Source organism: Pseudophryne corroboree, chromosome 2, assembly GCF_028390025.1.
Source record: "Pseudophryne corroboree isolate aPseCor3 chromosome 2, aPseCor3.hap2, whole genome shotgun sequence".
Lineage (NCBI taxonomy): Eukaryota > Metazoa > Chordata > Amphibia > Anura > Myobatrachidae > Pseudophryne > Pseudophryne corroboree.
In genome coordinates this window covers 743,383,412-743,404,936 of record NC_086445.1, presented here as the reverse complement: position 1 = coordinate 743,404,936, position 21,525 = coordinate 743,383,412, and the positions used below count along the sequence as shown (strand labels likewise).

Genomic DNA, 21,525 nt, shown 5'->3' with positions numbered 1-21,525 from the left:
TCTTTAAGAGAAGTCGTGGCAGGAGCAGGGAGAATCACTTTCTTTGTCAACCTGGAAAGTGCTCTGTCTAACACAGGGAGTGACTCACATTTTTTCCTGTCCTCAGCCGGGAAAGGGTAAGCTATGTGAATCCTTTTGGGAATACGAAATTTTTTATCAGGATTCACCCACATCCCTTCAAACAGAGCATTTAGTTTGTGTGAAGGAGGGAACGTGACTTTGGATTTCTTTTCCTTACATAAATAAGCCTTCTCCTGAGGTACAGGAGTGGTTTCTGTAACCTCCAACACGTCCCTTATAGCCACAATCATATATTGTATATTTTTTGCCAATTTATGATCTATCTCTCTGGATTCACTATCGTCGACACAAGAATCAGAGTCCGTGTCGGTGTCAGTGTTTACAACATTTGCAAACGGTCTCTTATGTGACCCAGAGGGGCTGCCCACATAAGGAATAATAGCATTCTGAAAAATCACATCTTCCACAGATTTTCTCCAGCATGCAGCCTTAGATTCAGACTTATCTAACCTTTGGTTAATCAGATGCATACTGTCACATATCTCTTTCACCCATGCAGGCTCTTGGTGTACCGGTAGTGCCACCACATTACAACTCTGTGTCCCTAAAATGGCTTCCTCCGGGGAGGAACTCCCTGCCTCAGACATGCCTCACACGTGTACAGCACACTCACAGACACACTGGGACTTATTTTGAGGACAGACCCACAGTAAAATCTGTCAGAGGGACACAGGATAGGAGCAGCCAGTTCACAATCCCAGCGCCAGTATTGCCTGTGAACACAGTATGCCCACAGCCCAACAGAGCTTTTAAATAGTAATTTACACTACTAAATGCACCACAATCGCTTTGTCCCCCCCCTTAAAAGCACCCTGTATTTGTCAGAAGTGGAGGAGAGGACCAGCGTGTTCTCTGCAGCCTGAGGAGAAAGGGAAAATGGCGCTGAGCAGTGTGCTGACTGCCTGAGAAAGAAGCTCCGCCCCCGCAATGGCGCGTCCTTACACTCAGCATACATCTTATGCCCCCTTTTAGCCAGTTTGAGGTATTTTTCTTGCTGCCCGGGGTGCCCCCTCCCCGCGCCCTGCATCCTGTAGTGCCTGTATGTGTGGGCAGCAGTGGCGCGCTGCGCTCCCGCCAGCCGTGCCGCACCTCAGCCGTCACTTACTTGATAGAAGACCATTCTTCTTATACTCACCTGTCTTCCGACTTCTGGCTCTGTGAGGGGGGTGACGGCGTGCTGTGGGAGTGAGCATCTAGACACGGCTAGCATTCAGTTCCCTTCAGGAGCCAGAAGCAGAGCCATGAAACTCTGAGGAAGTTGGTTCTGCTTCTGCCCCCTCAGTCCCACGAAGCAGGGATTCTGATGCCAGCAGATCTCCATGAAAATAAAAAACCTAACATAAGTCTTTTCAGAGAAACTCAGTAGAGCTCCTCAGAGTGCATCCAGTCGACTTGGGCATATTTCTAAAACTGAGGTCTGGAGGAGGGGCATAGAGGGAGGAGCCAGTTCACACCCAATGAAAAGTCTTTAGAGTGCCCATGTCTCCTGCAGATCCCGTCTATACCCCATGGTCTTGATGTCGTCCCCAGCATCCTCTAGGACGTATGAGAAATACACATAGTCTAGTGCAGTGTAATAGAACACAGTAACGTGCGGACAACATATCTACCATGTATAATACAAGTACACAGTCTGGAACCTGATCTTAGAGGAAGGCAGTGGGGCCTACCGGCGGTTTCCCTGGTACCCCTATGGGCCAGTCCGACCCTGATCTGCCCTATTATGAACAAGTTGTAGTTCAGATCCATCAGAAATGGACACATCGCTCATAATATCGTCTAGTGTATGGGCACCTTTAGTTTATGTCTATATATAATATATACACCCTCAACATCACTAATCACACCCCTAGTGTATCTGTCTATCCATCCATCATCTATCCAGCACATACAGTGAGTTACTGACATTGGGTTCTATTTACTAAGCCTTGGGTGGAGATAAAGTGGATGGAGATAAAGTACCAGTCAATCGGCTACTGTCATTTATCAAACCCAGCCCGTGATATGGCAGTTAGGAGCTGATTGGCTGGTACTTTATTTCCGTCCACCCAAGGCTTAGTAAATGGACCCCATATCACTCACTGCTGAACTCACTATAGCTGACAACCAGCCTGCTGACAACAGTCCTATGTGTTGCTGCTTATTGTCCGTCACTGTGTCAGCCACCACCCCCAGCAGCAGCAGCAGCAATAGCAATGTACACACAGAAGCCCAGTCAGTGACAGGTGTCTGTTACTGTTTTGTATCAGTCTCTTAAGTTGTTACTGACTATAAAACAAGGAGAGAGTGAGCTGGCTGTTCAAAGCAGTGAAAGCACCACACAGTGACACAAAAAAATGGAAAATTGAGAAAAACATTGGGGAAGAAATCTAGCGATGGATCCTCAACATTGCAGGGTTAAACATCAAACATCAGAACCATATATCCAATGGTTCCGATGAAACATCAAATGATTCCTATCCCTAGGGCCTAGACAGTATTCTTCACTGCTCTTCTCCCGTCAGCAGCCTCCTAACATCATCCTGAGATGGCAAATTTATTTTTAGGAGCAAAACGGAAAACTTTCTGTGCTTCTTTGAATCGCTCTTCACATAATATTGTATGGGGAAGTGGCATCTGCTCTTATCAGGGGCACTGCTTGGGAAATCCAAGATTTCTCCACCGTAACCCCTTTCGTTCGTGCATCTGACGATGCTGTGACAAGTCCTGTTATCACTGATAGAGTGGGTCTATACCGAACAGGTCTATATGTAAATGCAGATATCACACAATACTCATACAAAAATGCGCACTATAACCTGGGTATAGGAGTCTATAGCTCACGATGACTGATAAATGACACAACTACAGATTACTTCCACCGTAACAGAATGGCTGCTAAAAATACATCTGTGATGCATCTTGCCAGCAAACGCCAAGTGGATATGTCTCTGTATCTATTGCAATACACAGAGGATCAATGTTACTATTAACGAATTCCGATCGCAGCGACACTGCGGTTACTATACTGTATATAGGCCCTCATTCCGAGTTGTTCGCTCATTAGTGGTTTTCGCAACAGAGCGATTTGTCGCAAACTGCGCATGCGCAATGTTCGCAGTGCGTCTGCGCCAAGTAAATTTGCCAAAAAGTTAGGTATTTTACTCACGGCTTAACGAAGAAATTTCTTCGTTCTGGTGATCGTTGTGTGATTGACAGGAAGTGGGTGTTTCTGGGCGGAAACTAGCCGTTTTATGGGTGTGTGCGGAAAAACGCTGCCGTTTCTGGGAAAAACGCGGGAGTGGCTGGAGAAACGGGGGAGTGTCTGGGCGAACGCTGGGTGTGTTTGTGACGTCAAACCAGGAACGAAACTGACTGAACTGATCGCAGTGGCAGAGTAAGTCCCGAGCTACTCAGAAACTGCAAAGAAATTTCTAGTCGCAATTATGCGAATCTTTCGTTCGCAATTCTGCAAAGCTAAGATTCACTCCCAGTAGGCGGCGGCTTAGCGTGTGCAAAGCTGCTAAAAGCAGCTAGCGAGCGAACAACTCGGAATGAGGGCCATAATACAGGACACGGCCACAGTGCTACAGGCGCTGGGCGGAACTGCAGCGTGCGGTCACGGGGGGTAATTCCAAGTTGATCGCAGCAGGATTTTTTTTAGCAATTGGGCAAAACCATGTGCACTGCAGGGGAGGCAGATATAACATGTGCAGAAAGAGTTAGATTTGGGTGGGTTATTTTGCTTCTGTGCAAGGTAAATACTGGCTGCTTTATTTTTACACTGCAAATTAGATTGCAGATCGAACACACCCCACCCAAATCTAACTCTCTCTGCAAATGTTATATCTGCCTCCCCTGCAGTGCACATGGTTTTGCCCAATTGCTAAAAAAAAATCCTGCTGCGATCAACTTGGAATTACCCCCACGGTTTCCAGCAGAGCAGGACAAAAATGTAAACAATCGGCAGCGGAAGGGTTAACTCAGGGCAGCCCTGACGTCACCTGCTGCGTGCGCTCAGACACGAACTTCGCTCGCTGACTATAGAACTCCGCTCGCGGAACTACAATTCCCGTGAGGCCGCGCGGCGATGCGCCTGCGCCGTTCCTTCCTCAGGACCCTTCTGATAGGCGGATGGAAAGACTACACATCCCACACGTCACATCGCTCTGCGCATGCGCTCTGTGGGACGTTGAGCCATTTAAAAGTCGTCGTTAGGGGAAATGGCCGCGCAGCTCGGTACATTCGCAGAGGAGAGGGACAAAGCCAAGGGGGGGCGGAAGAAGAAGCGGAGGGAGAGCTCGTCGTCCTCGGAGAAGAAGAGGAAGAAAAAAGGTGACGGTGACGCTGGGGAGGACCCGACCGACAAGGGGGCGAAACGGAGGAAGGTGTGCGGTGACCCCCATCACAGCTGTCACCATCACCACCACCATCATCACCACCACAAGCACCATCACCACCGCCATGCCCGAGAGGAGCTACTGCCGCCTCCCGCTCTCCTACCCAGCACCGCCCCGCCACCGCCGCTTCCCCCTATCAGCCAGGCCCTCTTCTCCCTCTCTCAGCTGGAGAGGCCTAGGGACAAGGGCGACAGGAAGCACCGAGCCAAGAAGGAGAATGGCGGAGGAGAGAGCCCCCTGCGAGCTGCCAGGAAAGGTGAATGGTCCCTGGGGAGAGGGGGTGTGGCCGCACTGGGCAGTGCACAGGCACATGGCATGTCTCTGGGTATGACAGGTGCAGGTGGCTGCATGGTGCATGCCCAGCTGTTGTGATACTACAAGATCCAGAATACTCCGCAGGGTTTCTCCCAGCTGTCACTGCATATCTGCGCACTGCCTGTGGCCAGCCTGTTCTCATAATAGTCGTGTTCTAGTGCCCTGTGGGTGTGTGATGTGACAGCAGGCGCAATGAATGGCTGCAGAGAGGACACATGAGCTCATATGTACAGACAGGCAGCAGGTCCTGTGTGTGTCATAGGAGGGCATTGCTCACTGGTCATTAAGAATAAATACATTGGGGCAGATATATTAAGCCTGGATAAGTGAAAGGTGATGGCGCACCAGCCAGTCATTGCGGATTTGAAAAATATCAGGAGCTGATTGACTGACTGGCGCGTTATCACCTTCCACTTATCACTGCCTTATCACTTCTCCAGCTTTAATACATCTGCCCCAGTGTTATCCTGCCCAAGGTGAGCTGACAGCAAATTGAAAATACTGTTACCACCACTCACTCAGGGTTATTAACCTCTTAACTGATTTTCTGATGTCCTAGAGGATGCTGGGGTCCACATTAGTACCATGGGGTATAGACTGGTCCACCAGGAGCCACTGGCACTTTAAGAGTTTGAGAGTGTGGGCTGGCTCCTCCCTCTATGCCCCTCCTACCAAACTCAGTTTAGAAAATGTGCCCGGAAGAGCCGGTCACAGCTAGGGGAGCTCTCCTGTGCTTTTCTAGTAAAAGTTGTTTTTAGAGTTTATTTTTTTTACAGGAGGCTGTTGGCAACAGCCTGCCTGCAGCGTGGGACTAAAGGGGTGGAGCAGTGTACGCCCTGCGGGGTCTGAGCCACTGTCTCCGCTGACTGGACACGGAGCTCCAGAGGGGTCGGATCGGTCGCTGCCACAGGGGACCGCTCGCCCCAGCAGCATGTTGCCAACCCCTTACAGAGCTGGAGAGTGGTGAGTGAGACACCGACCCCCCCCCCCCCCCCCCTCCCTAGCAAGTGTGTGTGGGGGGTGGGGGGGGGGGGGGGGGGGGCGGCGGCGGCGGTGTGAAGATGCCGGCAACGGGAGGGCACTCCTGTGAAGGTTCAGAGGCAGATGGTGCGGCGCTGTGAGGGACGCCCTGGGCCAGCGCTTACCTCCGCACTGGTCCACAAGTCTGTCGGGGTCTGCGGATCTCGGAAAGCAAGCTTTACCTCAGGCCAGTATAATTCTTGAAGAGCGGGAAGACGGTGCCATTAAGGGGGCGGAGCTTCTCAGAGCAGACCCCGCAGCATTCCAGCGCAATTTCTGCTGCAAGGTACACTGGGCTCCACAAGGCTAGACATTGGGGTGTAGAGTAGTTTCTTGATCCGAGGCACCAACAGGCACAAAAGCTTTGACTGTTCCCAGAATGCATAGCGCTGCCTCCTCTATAACCCCACCTCCCTGCACAGGAGCTCAGTTTTGTAGTTGGTGCTTGCAGTAGCAGGCATATTAACGGGGCTGCTCCAGGCAGCCTAAGAAAAGCCTTTTTTTTTTTTTTTTTAAAGAAAAAGTGAAGTCTACAAGGGCTGCAGCGGCGGTTAGATGTCAGAAGACATTCTGTGCTGCAGCTCCATCTCCCAGCGGCGCTGTACACTCCCGCGCCCTGGTTGCCGAGTACATACAGCAGGAGGCTCCGGTTTTCTTCTGGTCAGATACACACGGCTGGGGCTCTCCGGGATCGCGTGGCCGCACTTTGGGAGGTGGTAAGTAGGTCCCGCTCGCGGGACCTACGCTTTATCGCGATCTGGCGCGGCTGGTGGGAGCGGACCGCGCGCGCTGGTGTGGACAATGTGATAGTACAGGGACCCCACTAGGCCACCAGGGCAAGGGCACAGGTCGGTTTCTCTTATAAACTGTTTTTCATGCAGCCCACAGTACGGGTGGTTAAATCCAGCAGGGGGAAAGGCTTAGACCTGTAGCCCCTCCCCCAGCCCCAGGGCGCCATTTAGAGTAAATGTTCCCGCCCTGGAGCTGTATATCTTTCCCTCACTCCCAGCAGTGTTTGGGCGCCATTACACTCAGCTACACTGTTCCTGGGACTGTTTGGGCAAATCCTCCTCTGTAAAGCCGCCTGCATGTGAGCACTGTGCATCTTACAGGACACTTAAGTATCCTACTTGTCTGTTGACCGTGCTAGTTAAGAGAGAGTGCATTTAGTCAGGGTTATTTAGTACAAGTACCCTGTGATATACATCCAGTCTTTACTGTGCATTGTTATATCTGTCTTATATATAGCTATGTTGAATGGCTAGTCCAGTGCAGTATTATTGCCTGTCATAACTTCTGCATTGTACAACTGTGACTATATGTGTATGTGCCTGCTGTGTGACCTCCATTTCGTGTTTCTCACTCAGCTTGCTATCCCTATATTCTATAACCTGAGGGGGCTAGGTGCGTCAGATTTATCATTAATAGGATATTCACAAGATATACTCTGTGTGTATTTTTATCTGTGATTTTAGTCACCGTATCTCTCCTAAATTCCTGTTCGTGCTGACTACACTGCGCAGGGGTTTGGGTCAGGTATTGTGCTGCTGATATTGTACTGTTACCTTACATTGCAATTTATATCATGTCTGCTAAAAAGGGTAACTGTTCTGGGGCTGATCCCACTGGGAGTGGTGATGACGTCGCAGATACATTTGAGGAAAACGTAGCAGCTGAGGGTTTTGGTTCTGGGGTTCCTTGCTGCCCCCAGTGGGACTGTAGCAACTGGGGTTCAGAATGACCTCCCGTGGGCTACCTTCTCCATGCTAGTTACTAAACTAACGCCCCTTATGGGACCTCCTGTGCCGGTGCAACAGTTCATGGTCCCCGCGGTTAATCTGCTGTGGGCAGATCGATGGTCCAATCAGTTACAGGAATTGAACCATTCCCTGACTACTAAGAAGTCTGACCCTCGCCCGCCTAAGACCAAAGGGTCCTCTAAGCGGGCCATTACTTCCTCACAATCCACTGCTGTCCCTGACACCTCGTCTGAGGAGGATGGTGTTTATACTGACCCTACAGATTCTGATCCTGAGTTATCTGATGGGGAGGGAGTTTCATAAGTGGATGTTCCTGATTTATTGGAGGCTATACGGTCAATTCTTCAGATTACAGATGAACCGAAACCGTCCGTTCCTCCTAAGAAACCGGATAGGTTTAAGCGTCAGAAGGTGGTTAAACTAGTTTTATCTGGTCATCTGGTTAGTATATGTCAGGAATCCTGGGAAAATCTGGCTAAGAAGGTCTTGCCTCACAAACTGCTTGCTCGCTCTGGAGCTGACTAAAAATTGGGAGACACCTCCGCCAGTGGATTCACATGTGGCAAAGATGGTGGTCTCCTCAGCTCTACCTGTCACTACCGTTGCATCTCTAAAAGAGCCTACGGATAAGCGTGTGGAGTGTTGTCTAAAAGCGATTTATACCCTTGCGGGCACTGTGCATAGGCCCACTATTGCAGCGACATGGGCTGCAGAAGCTATTGAAGCGTGGGCCTAGGAGTTGGAAGCTGAAATCTCTTCTGACCATGCTAGACAATGCTTGTTGTATATTGTCACGGCTTCTCACTATGTTAAGGAGGCGGCTTCTGATGCCGGTGTTCTGGCAGCCAAGGCTTCAACTACGTCAGTTCTAGCTCGCCAGATCTTATGGCTGCGGGTCCTGGTCTGTGGATCTGGTCTCTTGAAAAACCCTGGAGGTACTCCCTATTAATGGAAATATCCTTTCTCTGACATCCTAGTGGATGCTGGGACTCCGTAAGGACCATGGGGATATAGCGGCTCCGCAGGAGACAGGGCACAATAATAAAAGCTTTAGGATCAGGTGGTGTGCACTGGCTCCTCCCCCTATGACCCTCCTCCAAGCCTCAGTTAGATTTTTGTGCCCGACGAGAAGGGTGCAATCTAGGTGGCTCTCCTGAGCTGCTTAGAATAAAAGTTTAAGTTAGGTTTTTTATTTTCAGTGAGTCCTGCTGGCAACAGGCTCACTGCTACGAGGGACTTAGGGGAGAGAAGTAAACTCACCTGCGTGCAGGATGGATTTGCTTCTTAGGCTACTGGACACCATTAGCTCCAGAGGGATCGAACACAGGCCCAGCCATGGAGTCCGGTCCCGGAGCCGTGCCGCCGACCCCCCTTGCAGATGCCGAAGTTGAAGAGGTCCAGAGGTCCAGAAACAGGCGGCAGAAGACTTTCAGTCTTCATAAGGTAGCGCACAGCACTGCAGCTGTGCGCCATTGTTGTCAGCACACTTCACCAACAGTCACCAACTGTCACTGAGGGTGCAGGGCGCTGGGGGGGGCGCCCTGGGCAGCAATGTATAATACCTTTTTATGGCTAAAATACATCACATATAGCCCTTGAGGCTATATGGATGTATTTAACCCCTGCCAGATCTCACAAACTCCGGGAGAAGAGCCCGCCGAAAAGGGTGCGGGACCTATTCTCCTCAGCACACGGCGCCATTTTCCTGCTCAGCTCTGCTGTGAGGAAGGCTCCCAGGCTCTCCCCTGCACTGCACTACAGAAACAGGGTTAAAACAGAGAGGGGGGGCACTTATTTGGCGATATGATTACATATATAAAAATGCTATAAGGGAAAACACTTGTATAAGGGGTTGTCCCTGTATAATTATAGCGTTTTTGGTGTGTGCTGGCAAACTCTCCCTCTGTCTCCCCAAAGGGCTAGTGGGGTCCTGTCCTCTATCAGAGCATTCCCTGTGTGTGTGCTGTGTGTCGGTACGTGTGTGTCGACATGTAGGAGGACGATGTTGGTGAGGAGGCGGAGCAAATTGCCTGTATTGGTGATGTCACTTTCTAGGGAGTCGACACTGGAATGGATGGCTTATTTAGGAATTACGTGATAATGTCAACACGCTGCAAGGTCGGTTGACGACATGAGACGGCCGGCAAACAAATTAGTACCTGTCCAGGCGTCTCGGACACCGTCAGGGGCTTGTAAAAACGCCCATTTACCTCAGTCGGTCGACACAGACACGAACACTGACTCCAGTGTCGACGGTGAAGAAACAAACGTATTTTCCTTTAGGGCCACACGTTTCATGTTAAGGGCAATGAAGGAGGTGTTACATATTTCTGATACTACAAGTACCACAAATAAGGGTATTATGTAGGGTGTGAATAAACTACTTGTAGTTTTTCCTGAATCAGATAAATTAAATGAAGTGTGTGATGATACGTGGGTTTCCTCCGATAGAAAATTATTGGCGGTATACCCTTTCCCGCCAGAAGTTAGGGCGAGTTGGGAAACACACCTTAGGGTGGATAAGGCGCTCACACGCTTATAAAAACAAGCGTTACCGTCTCCAGATACGGCAGCCCTCAAGGAGCCAGCTGATAGGAAGCTGAAAAATATCCTAAAAGTATATACACACATACTGGTGTTATACTACGACCAGCAATCGCCTCAGCCTGGATGTGCAGCGCTGAGGGGGCTTGGTCGGATTTCCTGACTGAAAATATTGATACCCTTGACAGGGACAAGATTTTATTGACTATAGATGCATTTCTATATATGCGAGATGCGCAGAGGGATATTTGCATTCTGGCATCAAGAGTAAATGTGATGTCCATATCTGCCAGACGAAGACACGACAGTGGTCAGGTGATGCAGATTCCAGACGGCACAGGGAAGTATTGCCGTATAAAGGGGCGGTCCATCGGACCTGGTGGCCATGGCAACAGCTGAAAAATCCACCTTTTGTTACCCCAAGTCACATCTCAGCAGAAAAGGACACAGTCTTTTCAGTCTCAGTCCTTTCGTCCCCATAAGGGCAGGCGGGCAAAAGGGCCAGTCATATCTGCCCAGGGGTAGAGGAAAGGGAAGAAGACTGCAGCAGGCAGCCCATTCCCAGGAACAGAAGCCCTCCACAGCTTCTGCCAAGTCCGCAGCATGACGCTTGGGCCGTACAAGCGGACTCAGGTGCGGTAGGGGGTCATCTCAAGAGTTTCAGCACGCAGGGGGCTCACTCACAAGTGGACTCCTGGATCCTACACGTAGTATCTCAGGTGTACATTGGAAATTCGAGACGTCTCCCCCTCACAAGTTCCTGAAGTCTGCTTTACCAACGTCTCCCTCCGACAGGGAGGCAGTATTGGGAACAATTCACAGGCTGTATTCCCAGCAGGTGATAATCAAAGTACCCCTTCTACAACAAGGGAAGGGGTATTATTCCACACTATATTGTGGTACTGAAGCCAGACGGCTCGGTGAGATCTGAAATATTTGAACACTTACATACAAGCGTTCAAATCAAGATGGAGTCACTCAGAGTAGTGATAGCGAACCAGGAAGAAGGGGACGATATGGTGTCACTGGATATCAGGGACGCTTACCTACATGTCCAAATTTGCCTTCTCACCAAGGGTACCTCAGGTTCGTGGTACAGAACTGTCACTATCAGTTCAGACGCTGCCGTTTGGATTGTCCACGGCACCCCGGGTCTTTACCAAGGTAATGGCCGAAATGATGATTCTTCTTAAAAGAAATATGGACGCTTTCCTGATAAGGGCAAGGTCCAGAGAACAGTTGGAGGTCGGAGTAGCACTATCTTAAGTAGTTCTACGACAGCACGAGTGGATTCTAAATATTCCAAAATCGCAGTTTTTTCCGACGACACGTCTACTGTTCCTAGGGATGATTCTGGACACAGTCCAGAAAAGGATGTTTTCTCCCGGAGAAGAAAGCCAGGGAGTTATCCGAGCTAGTCAGGAACCTCCTAAAACCAGGAAAAGTATCAGTGCATCATTGCACAAGGATCCTGTGAAAAATGGTGGTTTCTTACAAAGCGATCCCATTCGGTAGATTTCACGCAAGAACCTTTCCGTGGGATCTGCTGGAAAAATGGTCCGGATCGCATCTTCAGATGCATCAGCGGATAACCCTGTCTCCAAGGACAAGGGTGTTTCTACTGCGGTGGCTGCAGAGTGCTCATCTATGAAAGGGCCGCAGATTCGGCATTCAGGACTGGGTCCTGGTGACCACGGATGCCAGCCTGAGTGGCTGGGGAGCAGTCACACAAGGAAAAAATTTCCAGAGTGTGATCAAGTCTGGAGACTTCTCTCCACATAAATATACTGGAGCTAAGGGCAATTTACAATGCTCTAAGCTTAGCAAGACCTCTGCTTCAAGGTCAGCCGGTATTGATCCAGTGGGACAACATCACGGCAGTCGCCCACGTAAACAGACAGGGCGGCACAAGAAGCAGGAGGGAAATGGCAGAAACTACAAGGATTCTTCGCTGGGCGAAAAATCATGTGATAACACTCTCAGCAGTGTTCATTCCGGGAGTGGAAAACTGGGAAGCAGACTTCCTCAGCAGGCATAACCTCCACCCGGGAGAGTGGGGACTTCATCGGGAAGTCTTCCACATGATTGTAAACCGTTGGGAAAAACCAAAGGTGGACATGATGGCGTCCCGCCTGAACAAAAAACTAGACAGATATTGCGCCAGGTCAAGGGACCCTCAGGCAATAGCGGTGGACGCTCTGGTAACACTGTGGGTGTACCAGTCAGAGTATGTGTTCCCTCCTATGCCTCGCATACCAAAAGTACTGAGAATCATAAGAGGGAGATGAGTAAGAACGATACTCGTGGTTCCGGATTGGCCAAGAAGGACTTGGTACCCGAAACTTCAAGAGATGTTCACGGAAGACCCGTGGCCTCTACCTTTAAGAAAGGACCTGCTCCAGCAGGGGCCTTGTCTGTTCCAAGACTTACCGCGGCCGCGTTTGACGGCATGGCGGTTGAACGCCGGATCCTGAAAGGGCATTCCAGATGAAGTCATCCCTACCCTGGTCGAAGACAGGAAGGATGTAACCGCAAAACATTTTCACCGCATTTGGTGAAGATATGTTGCGTGGTGTGAGGCCAAGAAGGCCCCTACAGAGGAATTCCAACTGGGTCGTTTCCTACATTTCCTGAAAACAGGTCTGTCTATGGGCCTAAAATTTGGGTCCATTAAGGTTCAAATTTCGGCCCTGTCGAATTTCTTCCAGAAAGAACTGGCTTTAGTGCCTGACTTTCAGAGGTTTGTAAAAGGGGTACTGCATATACAGCCTCCTTTTGTGCCCCAGTGGCACCTTGGGATCTCAATGTTGTTTTGAGTTTCCTAAAGTCACATTGGTTTGAACCACTCACCACTGTGGACTTAGCATCGTCACCTTCCATGTGAGATATTTTATTAGCCCTGGCTTCAGCCAGGCGTGTGTCAGAATTGGCGGCTTTATCATATATAAAGCCCTTACTTAATTTTTCATTCTGACAGGGCAGAATTGAGGACTCGTCCTCAATTTCTCCTTAAGGTATTTTCTCTAACGTCCTAGTGGATGCTGGGGACTCCGTCAGGGCCATGGGGAATAGCGGGCTCCGCAGGAGACAGGGCACATCTAAAAAGCTTTTTAGGTCACATGGTGTGTACTGGCTCCTCCCCCTATGACCCTCCTCCAAGCCTCAGTTAGGTTTTTGTGCCCGTCCGAGAAGGGTGCAAACTGGATGGCTCTCTTAAGGAGCTGTTTAGTAAAGTTTTTTTTTTTAGGTTTCTAATCAGTGATTCCTGCTGGCGACAGGATCACTGCAACGAGGGACTTAGGGGAGAGACTTGCAACTCACCTGCGTGCAGGAGGATTGAAGTTTTAGGCTACTGGACACTGAGCTCCAGAGGGAGTCGGAACACAGGTCAGCCTGGGGTTCGTCCCGGAGCCGCGCCGCCGATCCCCCTTACAGACGCTGAAGAAAGACGGCGGAACGGAGGTCCGGAAACAGGCGGCAGAAGACTTCACAGTCTTCAGAGAGGTAGCGCACAGCACTGCAGCTGTGCGCCATTGTTGCTACACGGCTCACTGACACGGTCACGGAGGGTGCAGGGCGCTGCTGGGGGCGCCCTGGGCAGCAATATAAATACCTATTTGGCAAATAAATACATCACATATAGCCATTAAGGCTATATGTATGTATTTAACCCAGGCCAGTTTTCCTAATAACCGGGAGAAAAGCCCGCCGTGAAAGGGGCGGAGCTTATTCTCCTCAGCACTCAGCGCCATTTTCCTGACCAGCTCCGCTGGTGAGGAAGGCTCCCACTCTCCCCTGCACTACAGAAACAGGGTTAAAGAGAAGGGGGGCATAAATTGGCGATATAATTATATATTAAGAGCCCATATATAGAAACAACACCTTCTAGGGTTGTTATATACATTATGGCGCTTTTGGTGTGTGCTGGCTCTGTCTCCCCAAAGGGCTAGTGGGTCCTGTCCTCTATCAGAGCATTCCCTGTATGTGTGTGCTGTAGGTCGGTACGTGTGTGTCGACATGTATGAGGAAAATGTTGGTGAGGAGACGGAGAAAATTGCCTGTAATGGTGATGTCACTCTCTAGGGAGTCGACACCAGAATGGATGGCTTACTTATGGAATTACGTGATAATGTCAACACGCTGCAAGCCGGTTGACGACATGAGACAGCCGGCGGACAAATTAGTATCGGTCCAGGCGTCTCAGATACCGTCAGGGGCTTGTAAAAACGCCCATTTACCTCAGTCGGTCGACAGACACTGACACGGACACTGACCCCAGTGTCGACGGTGAAGAAACAAACGTATTTTTCCTTTAGGGCCACAAGTTACATGTTAAGGGCAATGAAGGAGGTGTTACGTATTTCTGATACCACAAGTACCACAAATAAGGGTATTTTGTAGGGTGGGAATAAACTACTTGTAGTTTTGCCTGAATCAGATAAATTAAATGAAGTGTGTGATGATACGTGGGGTTCCTCCGACAGAAAGTTATGGGCGGTATACCCTTTTTCCCGCCAGTAGTAAGGGCGAGTTGGAAAACACACCTTAGGGTGGACAAGGCGCTCACACGCTTATAAAAAACATGGCGTTACCGTTTCCAGATACGGCCGCCCTCAAGGAGCCAGCTGATAGGAAGCTGGAAAATATCATAACAGTATATACACACATACTGGTGTTATACTACGACCAGCAATCGCCTCAGCCTGGATGTGCAGCGCTGAGGGGGCTTGGTCGGATTTCCTGACTGAAAATTTTGATACCCTTGACAGGGACAGGATTTTATTGTCTATAGAGCATTTTAAGGATGCATTTCTATATATGTGTGATGCGCAGAGGCATATTTGCATTCTGGCATCAAGAGTAAATGTGATGTACATATCTGCCAGACGAAGACACGACAGTGGTCAGGTGAGGCAGATTCCAGACGGCATATGGAAGTATTGCCGTATAAAGGGGCGGTCCATTGGACCTGGTGGCCATGGCAACAGCTGAAAAATCCACCTTTTGTTACCCCGAGTCACATATTGGCAGAAAAGGACACAGTCTTTTCAGTCTCAGTCCTTTCGTCCCCATACGGGCAGGCGGGCGAAGGCCAGTCATATCTGCCCAGGGGGAGAGGAAAGGGAAGAAGACTGCAGCAAGCAGTTCATTCCCAGGAACAGAAGCTCCTCACGGCTTCTGCCAAGTCCGCAGCATAACGCTGGGGCCGTACAAGCGGACTCAGGTGCGGTAGGGGGTCATCTCAAGAGTTTCAGCAACACTCGCAAGGGAACTCCGGGATCCTACATGTAATATCCCAGGTGTACATTGGAAATTCGAGACGTCTCCCCCTCACACAATTCACAGGCTGTATTCCCAGCAGGTGATAATCAAAGTACCCTTCTTACAACAAGGAAGGGGGTAGTATTCCACACTATATTGTGGTACTGAAGCCAACCGGCTCGGTGAGATCTGAAATATTTGAACACTTACATACAAACGTTCAAATCAAGATGGAGTCACTCGGAGCAGTGATAGCGAACCAGGAAGAAGGGGACGATATGATGTCACTGGATATCAGGGACGTTTACCTACAGGTCCAAATTTGCCCTTCTCACCAAGGGTACTTCAGGTTCCTGGTACAGAACTGTCACTATCAGTTCAGACGCTGCCGTTTGGATTGTCCACGGCGCCCCGGGTCTTTACCAAGGTAATGGCCGGAATGATGATTTTTCTTAAAAGAAACATGGACGCTTTCCTGATAAGGGCAAGGTCCAGAGAACAGTTGGAGGTCGGAGTAGCACTATCTTAAGTAGTTCTACGACAGCACGAGTGGATTCTAAATATTCCAAAATCGCAGCTTTTTCCGACGACACGTCTACTGTTCCTAGGGAAGATTCTGGACACAGTCCAGAAAAACGTGTTTCTCCCAGTGGAGAAAACCAGGGAGTTATCCGAGCTAATCGGGATCCTCCTAAAACCAGGAAAAGTGTCAGTGCATCATTGCACAAGAGTCCTGGTAAAAATGGTGGCTTATTACGAAGCAATTCCATTCGGCAGATTTCCCGCAAGAACTCTTCAGTGGGATCTGCTGGACAAATGGTCCGGATCGCATCCTCAGATGCATCAGCGGATAACCCTATATCCAAGGAAAAGGGTGTCTCTCCTGTGGTGATTACAGAGTGCTCATCTTCTAGAGGGCCGCAGATTCGGCATTCAGGATTGGATGCCGGTGACCACGGAGGCCAGCCTGAGAGGCTGGGGAACAGTCACACAGGGAAAAAATTTCCAGGGAAGTGTGATTAAGTCTGGAGAATTCTCTCCGCATAAATAAGCTTAGAGCAAATTTATAATGCTCTAAACTTAGCTAGACCTCTGCTTCAAGGTCAGCCGGTATTGATCCAGTGGGATAACATCACGGCAGTCGCCCACGTAAACAGAAGGGCGGCACAAGAAGCAGGAGGGCAGTGAAAACTGCAAGGATTTTTCGCTAGGCGGAAAATCATGTGATAGCACTGTCAGCAGTGTTCTTTCCGGGAGTGGACGACTGGGAAGCAGACTTCCTCAGCAGGCATGACCTCCACCCGGGAGAGTGGAAACTTCGTAGGGAAGTTTTTCAACATGATTGTGGACCGTTGGCAAAGACCAAAGGTGGACATGATGGCGTCCCGCCCGAACAAAAAACGGGACAGGTATTCCGCCAGGTCATGAGACCTTCAGGCGATAGCTGTGGATGTTCTGGTAACACCGTGGGTGTACCAGTCTGTGTATGTGTTCCCTCCTCTGTTTCTCATAACCAGGGTATTGAGAATTATAAGACATAGAGGAGTATGAACTATACTAGTGGCTCCGGATTGGCCAAGAGGGACTTGGTACCCGGAACTTCAAGAAATGCTCACAGAGGACTAAGGGCCTGGGGAGCTAAGAAGGGACTTGATTCAGCAAGTACCATGTCTATTCCAAGACTTACCGCGGCTGCGTTTGACGGCATGGCGGTTGAATGCCGGATCCTGAGGGGAAAAGGCATTCCATAAGAGGTCATACCTACCCTGGTCAAAGCCAGGAAGGAGGTGACCACACAACGTCATCACCACATGTGGTGAAAATATGTTGCGTGGGTGAGGCCAGGAAGGCTCCACGACGGAAATTCAACTAGGTCGATTTCTACACTTCCTGAAAACAGGAGTGTTTTGGACCTCAAATTGGGGTTCATTAACATTTAAATTTCGGCCCTGTAGATTTTCTTCCAGAAAGAATTGACTTCAGTTCCTGAAGTCCAGATTGTAAAGGATGTATTGCATATACAGCTTTTTTGTGCCCCTAGGGGCACCGTGAGATCTCAACATAGTGTTGGGATTTCTTAAAATCATATTGGTTTGAACCGCTCAAATCTGTGGATTTGAAATATCTCACATGGAAAGTGACCATGCTGTTGACAAATATCTCACATGGGAAGTGACCATGTTGTTAGCCCTGGCCTCGGCCAGGCGATTGTCAGAATGGGCGGCTTTGTCTTACAAAAGCCCATATTAAAATTTTCCATTTGAACAGGGCAGAACTGGGACTCGTCTCCAGTTTCTTCATAAAGGGGTGTCAGCGTTTTCACCTGAAACAACCTCTTGTGGTGCCTGCGGCTACTAGGGACTTGGAGGACTCCAAGTTACTAGACGTGGTCAGGGCCCTAAAAAAAAAAAAATATATATATATATATATATATATATATATATATATATATATATATATATATATATATATATATATATATATATATATATATATATATATATATATATATATATATATATATATATAATTATATAGTTAGGACGGCTGGAGTCAGAAAAGTCTGACTTGCTGTTTATACTGTATGCGCCCAACAAGCTGGGTGCTCATGCTTCTAAGCAGTCTATTGCACGCTGGATTTGTAGTACAGTTCAGCTTGCACATTCTGTGGCAGGCCTGCCACAGACGAAATATGTAGATGCCCATTCCACAAGGAAGGTGGGCTCATCCTGGGCGGCTGCCCGAGGAGTCTCGGCATTACAACTTTGCCGAGCAGCTACGTGGTCAGGGGAGAACACGTTTGTAAAATTTTACAAATTTTAATACTCTGGCTAAGGAGGACCTGGAGTTCTCTCATTCGGTGCTGCAGAGTCATCCGCACTCTCCCGCCCGTTTGGGAGCTTTGGTATAATCCCCATGGTCCTGACGGAGTCCCCAGCATCCACTAGGACGTTAGAGAAAATAAGAATTTACTTACCGATAATTCTATTTCTCGTAGTCCGTAGTGGATGCTGGGCGCCCATCCCAAGTGCGGATTGTCTGCAATGCTTGTACATAGTTATTGTTACAAAAATCGGGTTATTACTATTGTTGTGAGCCATCTTTTCGGAGGCTACTTCGTTTTGTTATCATACTGTTAACTGGGTTCAGATCACAAGTTGTACGGTGTGGCTGGTATGAGTCTTACCCGGGATTCAAGATCCTTCCTTATTGTGTACGCTCGTCCGGGCACAGTACCTAACTGAGGCTTGGAGGAGGGTCATAGGGGGAGGAGCCAGTACACACCATGTGACCTAAAAAGCTTTTTAGATGTGCCCTGTCTCCTGCGGAGCCCGCTATTCCCCATGGTCCTGACTGAGTCCCCAGCATCCACTACGGACTACGAGAAATAGAATTATCGGTAAGTAAATTCTTATTTTCTGTTTTTCACATGAACCAACCTATTGTGGTACCTGCGGGTACTAGGGACTTGGAGGACTCCAAGTTACTTGACGTTGTCAGGGCCCTGAAAAATATGATTCCAGGACGGCTGGAGTCAGAAAATCTGACTCGCTGTTTAGCCTGTATGCACCCAACAAGATGGGTGCTCCTGCTTCTAAGCAGACGATTGCTCGCTGGATTTGTAATACAATTCAGTTTACACATTCTGTGGCAGGCCTGCCACAGCCAAAATCTGTAAAAGCCCATTCCAAAAGGAAGGGGGCTCATCTTGGGCGACTGCCCGAGGGGTCTCGGCTTTACAACTTTGCCGAGCAGTTACTTGGTCAGGGGCAAACACGTTTGCTAAATTCTACAAATTTGATACCCTGGCTGAGGAGGACATGGAGTTCTCTCATTCGGTGCTGCAGGGTCATCCGCACTCTCCCGCCTGTTTGGGAGCTTTGGTATAATCCCCATGGTCCTTACGGAGTCCCAGCATCCACTAGGACGTCAGAGAAAATAAGATTTTACTTACCGATAAATCTATTTCTCGTAGTCCGTAGTGGATGCTGGGCGCCCATCCCAAGTGCGGATTGTCTGCAATACTTGTACATAGTTATTGTTACAAAAATCGGGTTATTCTTGTTGTGAGCCGTCTTTTCAGAGGCTCCTTCGTTGTTATCATACTGTTAACTGGGTTCAGATCACAGGTTGTACGGTGTGATTGGTGTGGCTGGTATGAGTCTTACCCGGGATTCAATATCCTTCCTTATTATGCACGCTCGTCCGGGCACAGTATCCTGAGGCTTGGAGGAGGGTCATAGGGGGAGGAGCCAGTGCACACCACCTGATCCTAAAGCTTTTATTATTGTGCCCTGTCTCCTGCGGAGCCGCTATATCCCCATGGTCCTTACGGAGTCCCAGCATCCACTACGGACTACGAGAAATAGATTTATCGGTAAGTAAAATCTTATTTTTTGGAGAGGACTTAAATAAGATGGTGGCTGATTTGGCGTCTGCTAAAACAGCCTGTCTACCAAGTACTGCTCCTTCTGTACCGAAGGCTAAAAGTACTTCCTTTCGTCCTTCAGGAAAAGCAAAAGGTCAGGCGTACACCAAACAGGGTCGCACTTCCAAATCTGGTAAGCCAAAACCCAAACGTGCCTGGGCTGCCAATCGGCCAGCTTCCAAGACTGATAAGCCTGCCGTATGACTGGCCAAGCCTCCCCCTGGTGGACCCCACGGTGGGGGCCCGGCTTCTAGGGTATACCGAGGAATGGTTGAAGACCACTTCACTTCAGATGCCTGGGTATGGGAAGTCGTCACTCGAGGTTGAGCCATCGCCTTCAAAAACCGCCCCCCTCATTGATTTTGCCTGACAGACGTCCTTTCGGATCAAGTAAAGGCAAGGACTCTTCATTCGGTGGTACAGACCCTCCTGGAAACGGCAGTGGTAGTACAGGTGCCTCTTGCTCAGAGGGGCCAGGGGTACTATTCGCCGCTATTCCTAGTCCTGAAACCGAATGGGTCCTTCCGGCCCATTCTCGGCCTCAAGGCGTTGAACAAATTTGTGAAGGTATCCAAGTTTCGTATGGAAACTCTTCGCTCTATTGTCCTGGCCTTGGAACCTGGGGATTATATAGTCTCCCTGGACATACAGGATGCTTACCTGCATATCCCTATAGCAGTGTCGCATCAGCAGTACCTGAGGTTTGCGGTTGGCAACCTTCATTATCAATTTCAGGCGTTACCTTTTTGGTTTGACCACGAGTCTTCACCAAAGTCATGGCGGTCATGACTGCTACACTCCGCCGTCAAGGGGTCAGGATCCTACCGTATCTGGACGACTTGTTGATCCTGGCAAATTCCCCAGAAATTCTCCTACGTCATCTGGATCTGACTGTCCGGTTTCTGCAAGCCCACCGATAGCTCATCAACTGGAAGAAATCCTCCCTGGTTCCTGCTCAGAGCATGGTGCACTTGGTTGTGAGTGTCCAATAACGCTCCCAACGGTTGTACTTGTCTCAGGAGAAAGTCCTGAAGCTTCAGGACAGGATTCGATGCTTCCTATCTCGTCTGCAAGTGTCGATACATTCGGCGATGCAAGTGCTAGGCCCTCATGGTGTCTGCATTCGACATGGTGGAGTATGCTCAATTCCATTCTCGCCCTCTCCAGAGGCTAATTCTGGCCAAGTGGGACGGCCTGCCTCACCGGATCAGGTCTCAGTTGATCTCCTTTACTCTGGAGGTTCGTCTGTCACCTGTGCTGGTGGCTCCAGGACCAACGGTTGTGCAGGGGTTGTCCCTTCTGGATATCGCACTGGGTCCTACTGACGACTGATGCAAGGTCGGTGGACCAAGGAGGAGTCTCGCCTCCCAAACAATATTCTGGAATTGCGGGCAGTATTCAACTCATTGAACCTCGCCCAGCATTTAATACAGAACCGACCTGTTCAGGTACAGTCGGACAACGCTACCACAGTGGCTCACATAAATCATCAAGGCGGCACTTGAAGCAGCTTGGCAGTGAAGGAAGCATCACGGATTCTTCAATGGGCGGAACGCCATCTACCGGCCATATCGGCGATATTCATTTCGGGGGTCCTGAATTGGGAAGCGGACTTTCTCAGTCGTCAGGACGTACACGCCGGAGAGTGGGGCCTCCATCCAGAAGTGTTTCAACTCCTAGTGGAAAGGTGGGGCCTAGCAGACGTGGACCTTATGGCGTCTCGACACAATCACAA

At 49.4% G+C, this 21,525-nt stretch overlaps 1 protein-coding gene across 1 annotated transcript in view; it reads left to right on the top strand.

Moving 5' to 3' along the window:
* The first annotated feature begins 4,205 nt into the window (after positions 1 to 4,205).
* The window catches only part of RSBN1 (round spermatid basic protein 1), a 101,056-nt gene continuing 83,736 nt past the window's right edge, over positions 4,206 to 21,525 (top strand). The window contains exon 1 of the mRNA XM_063955408.1: positions 4,206 to 4,716. Within this exon, the coding sequence (XP_063811478.1) occupies positions 4,284 to 4,716 (433 nt within the window). The 5' untranslated portion in view covers positions 4,206 to 4,283. The remainder of the gene's footprint in view (positions 4,717 to 21,525) is intronic.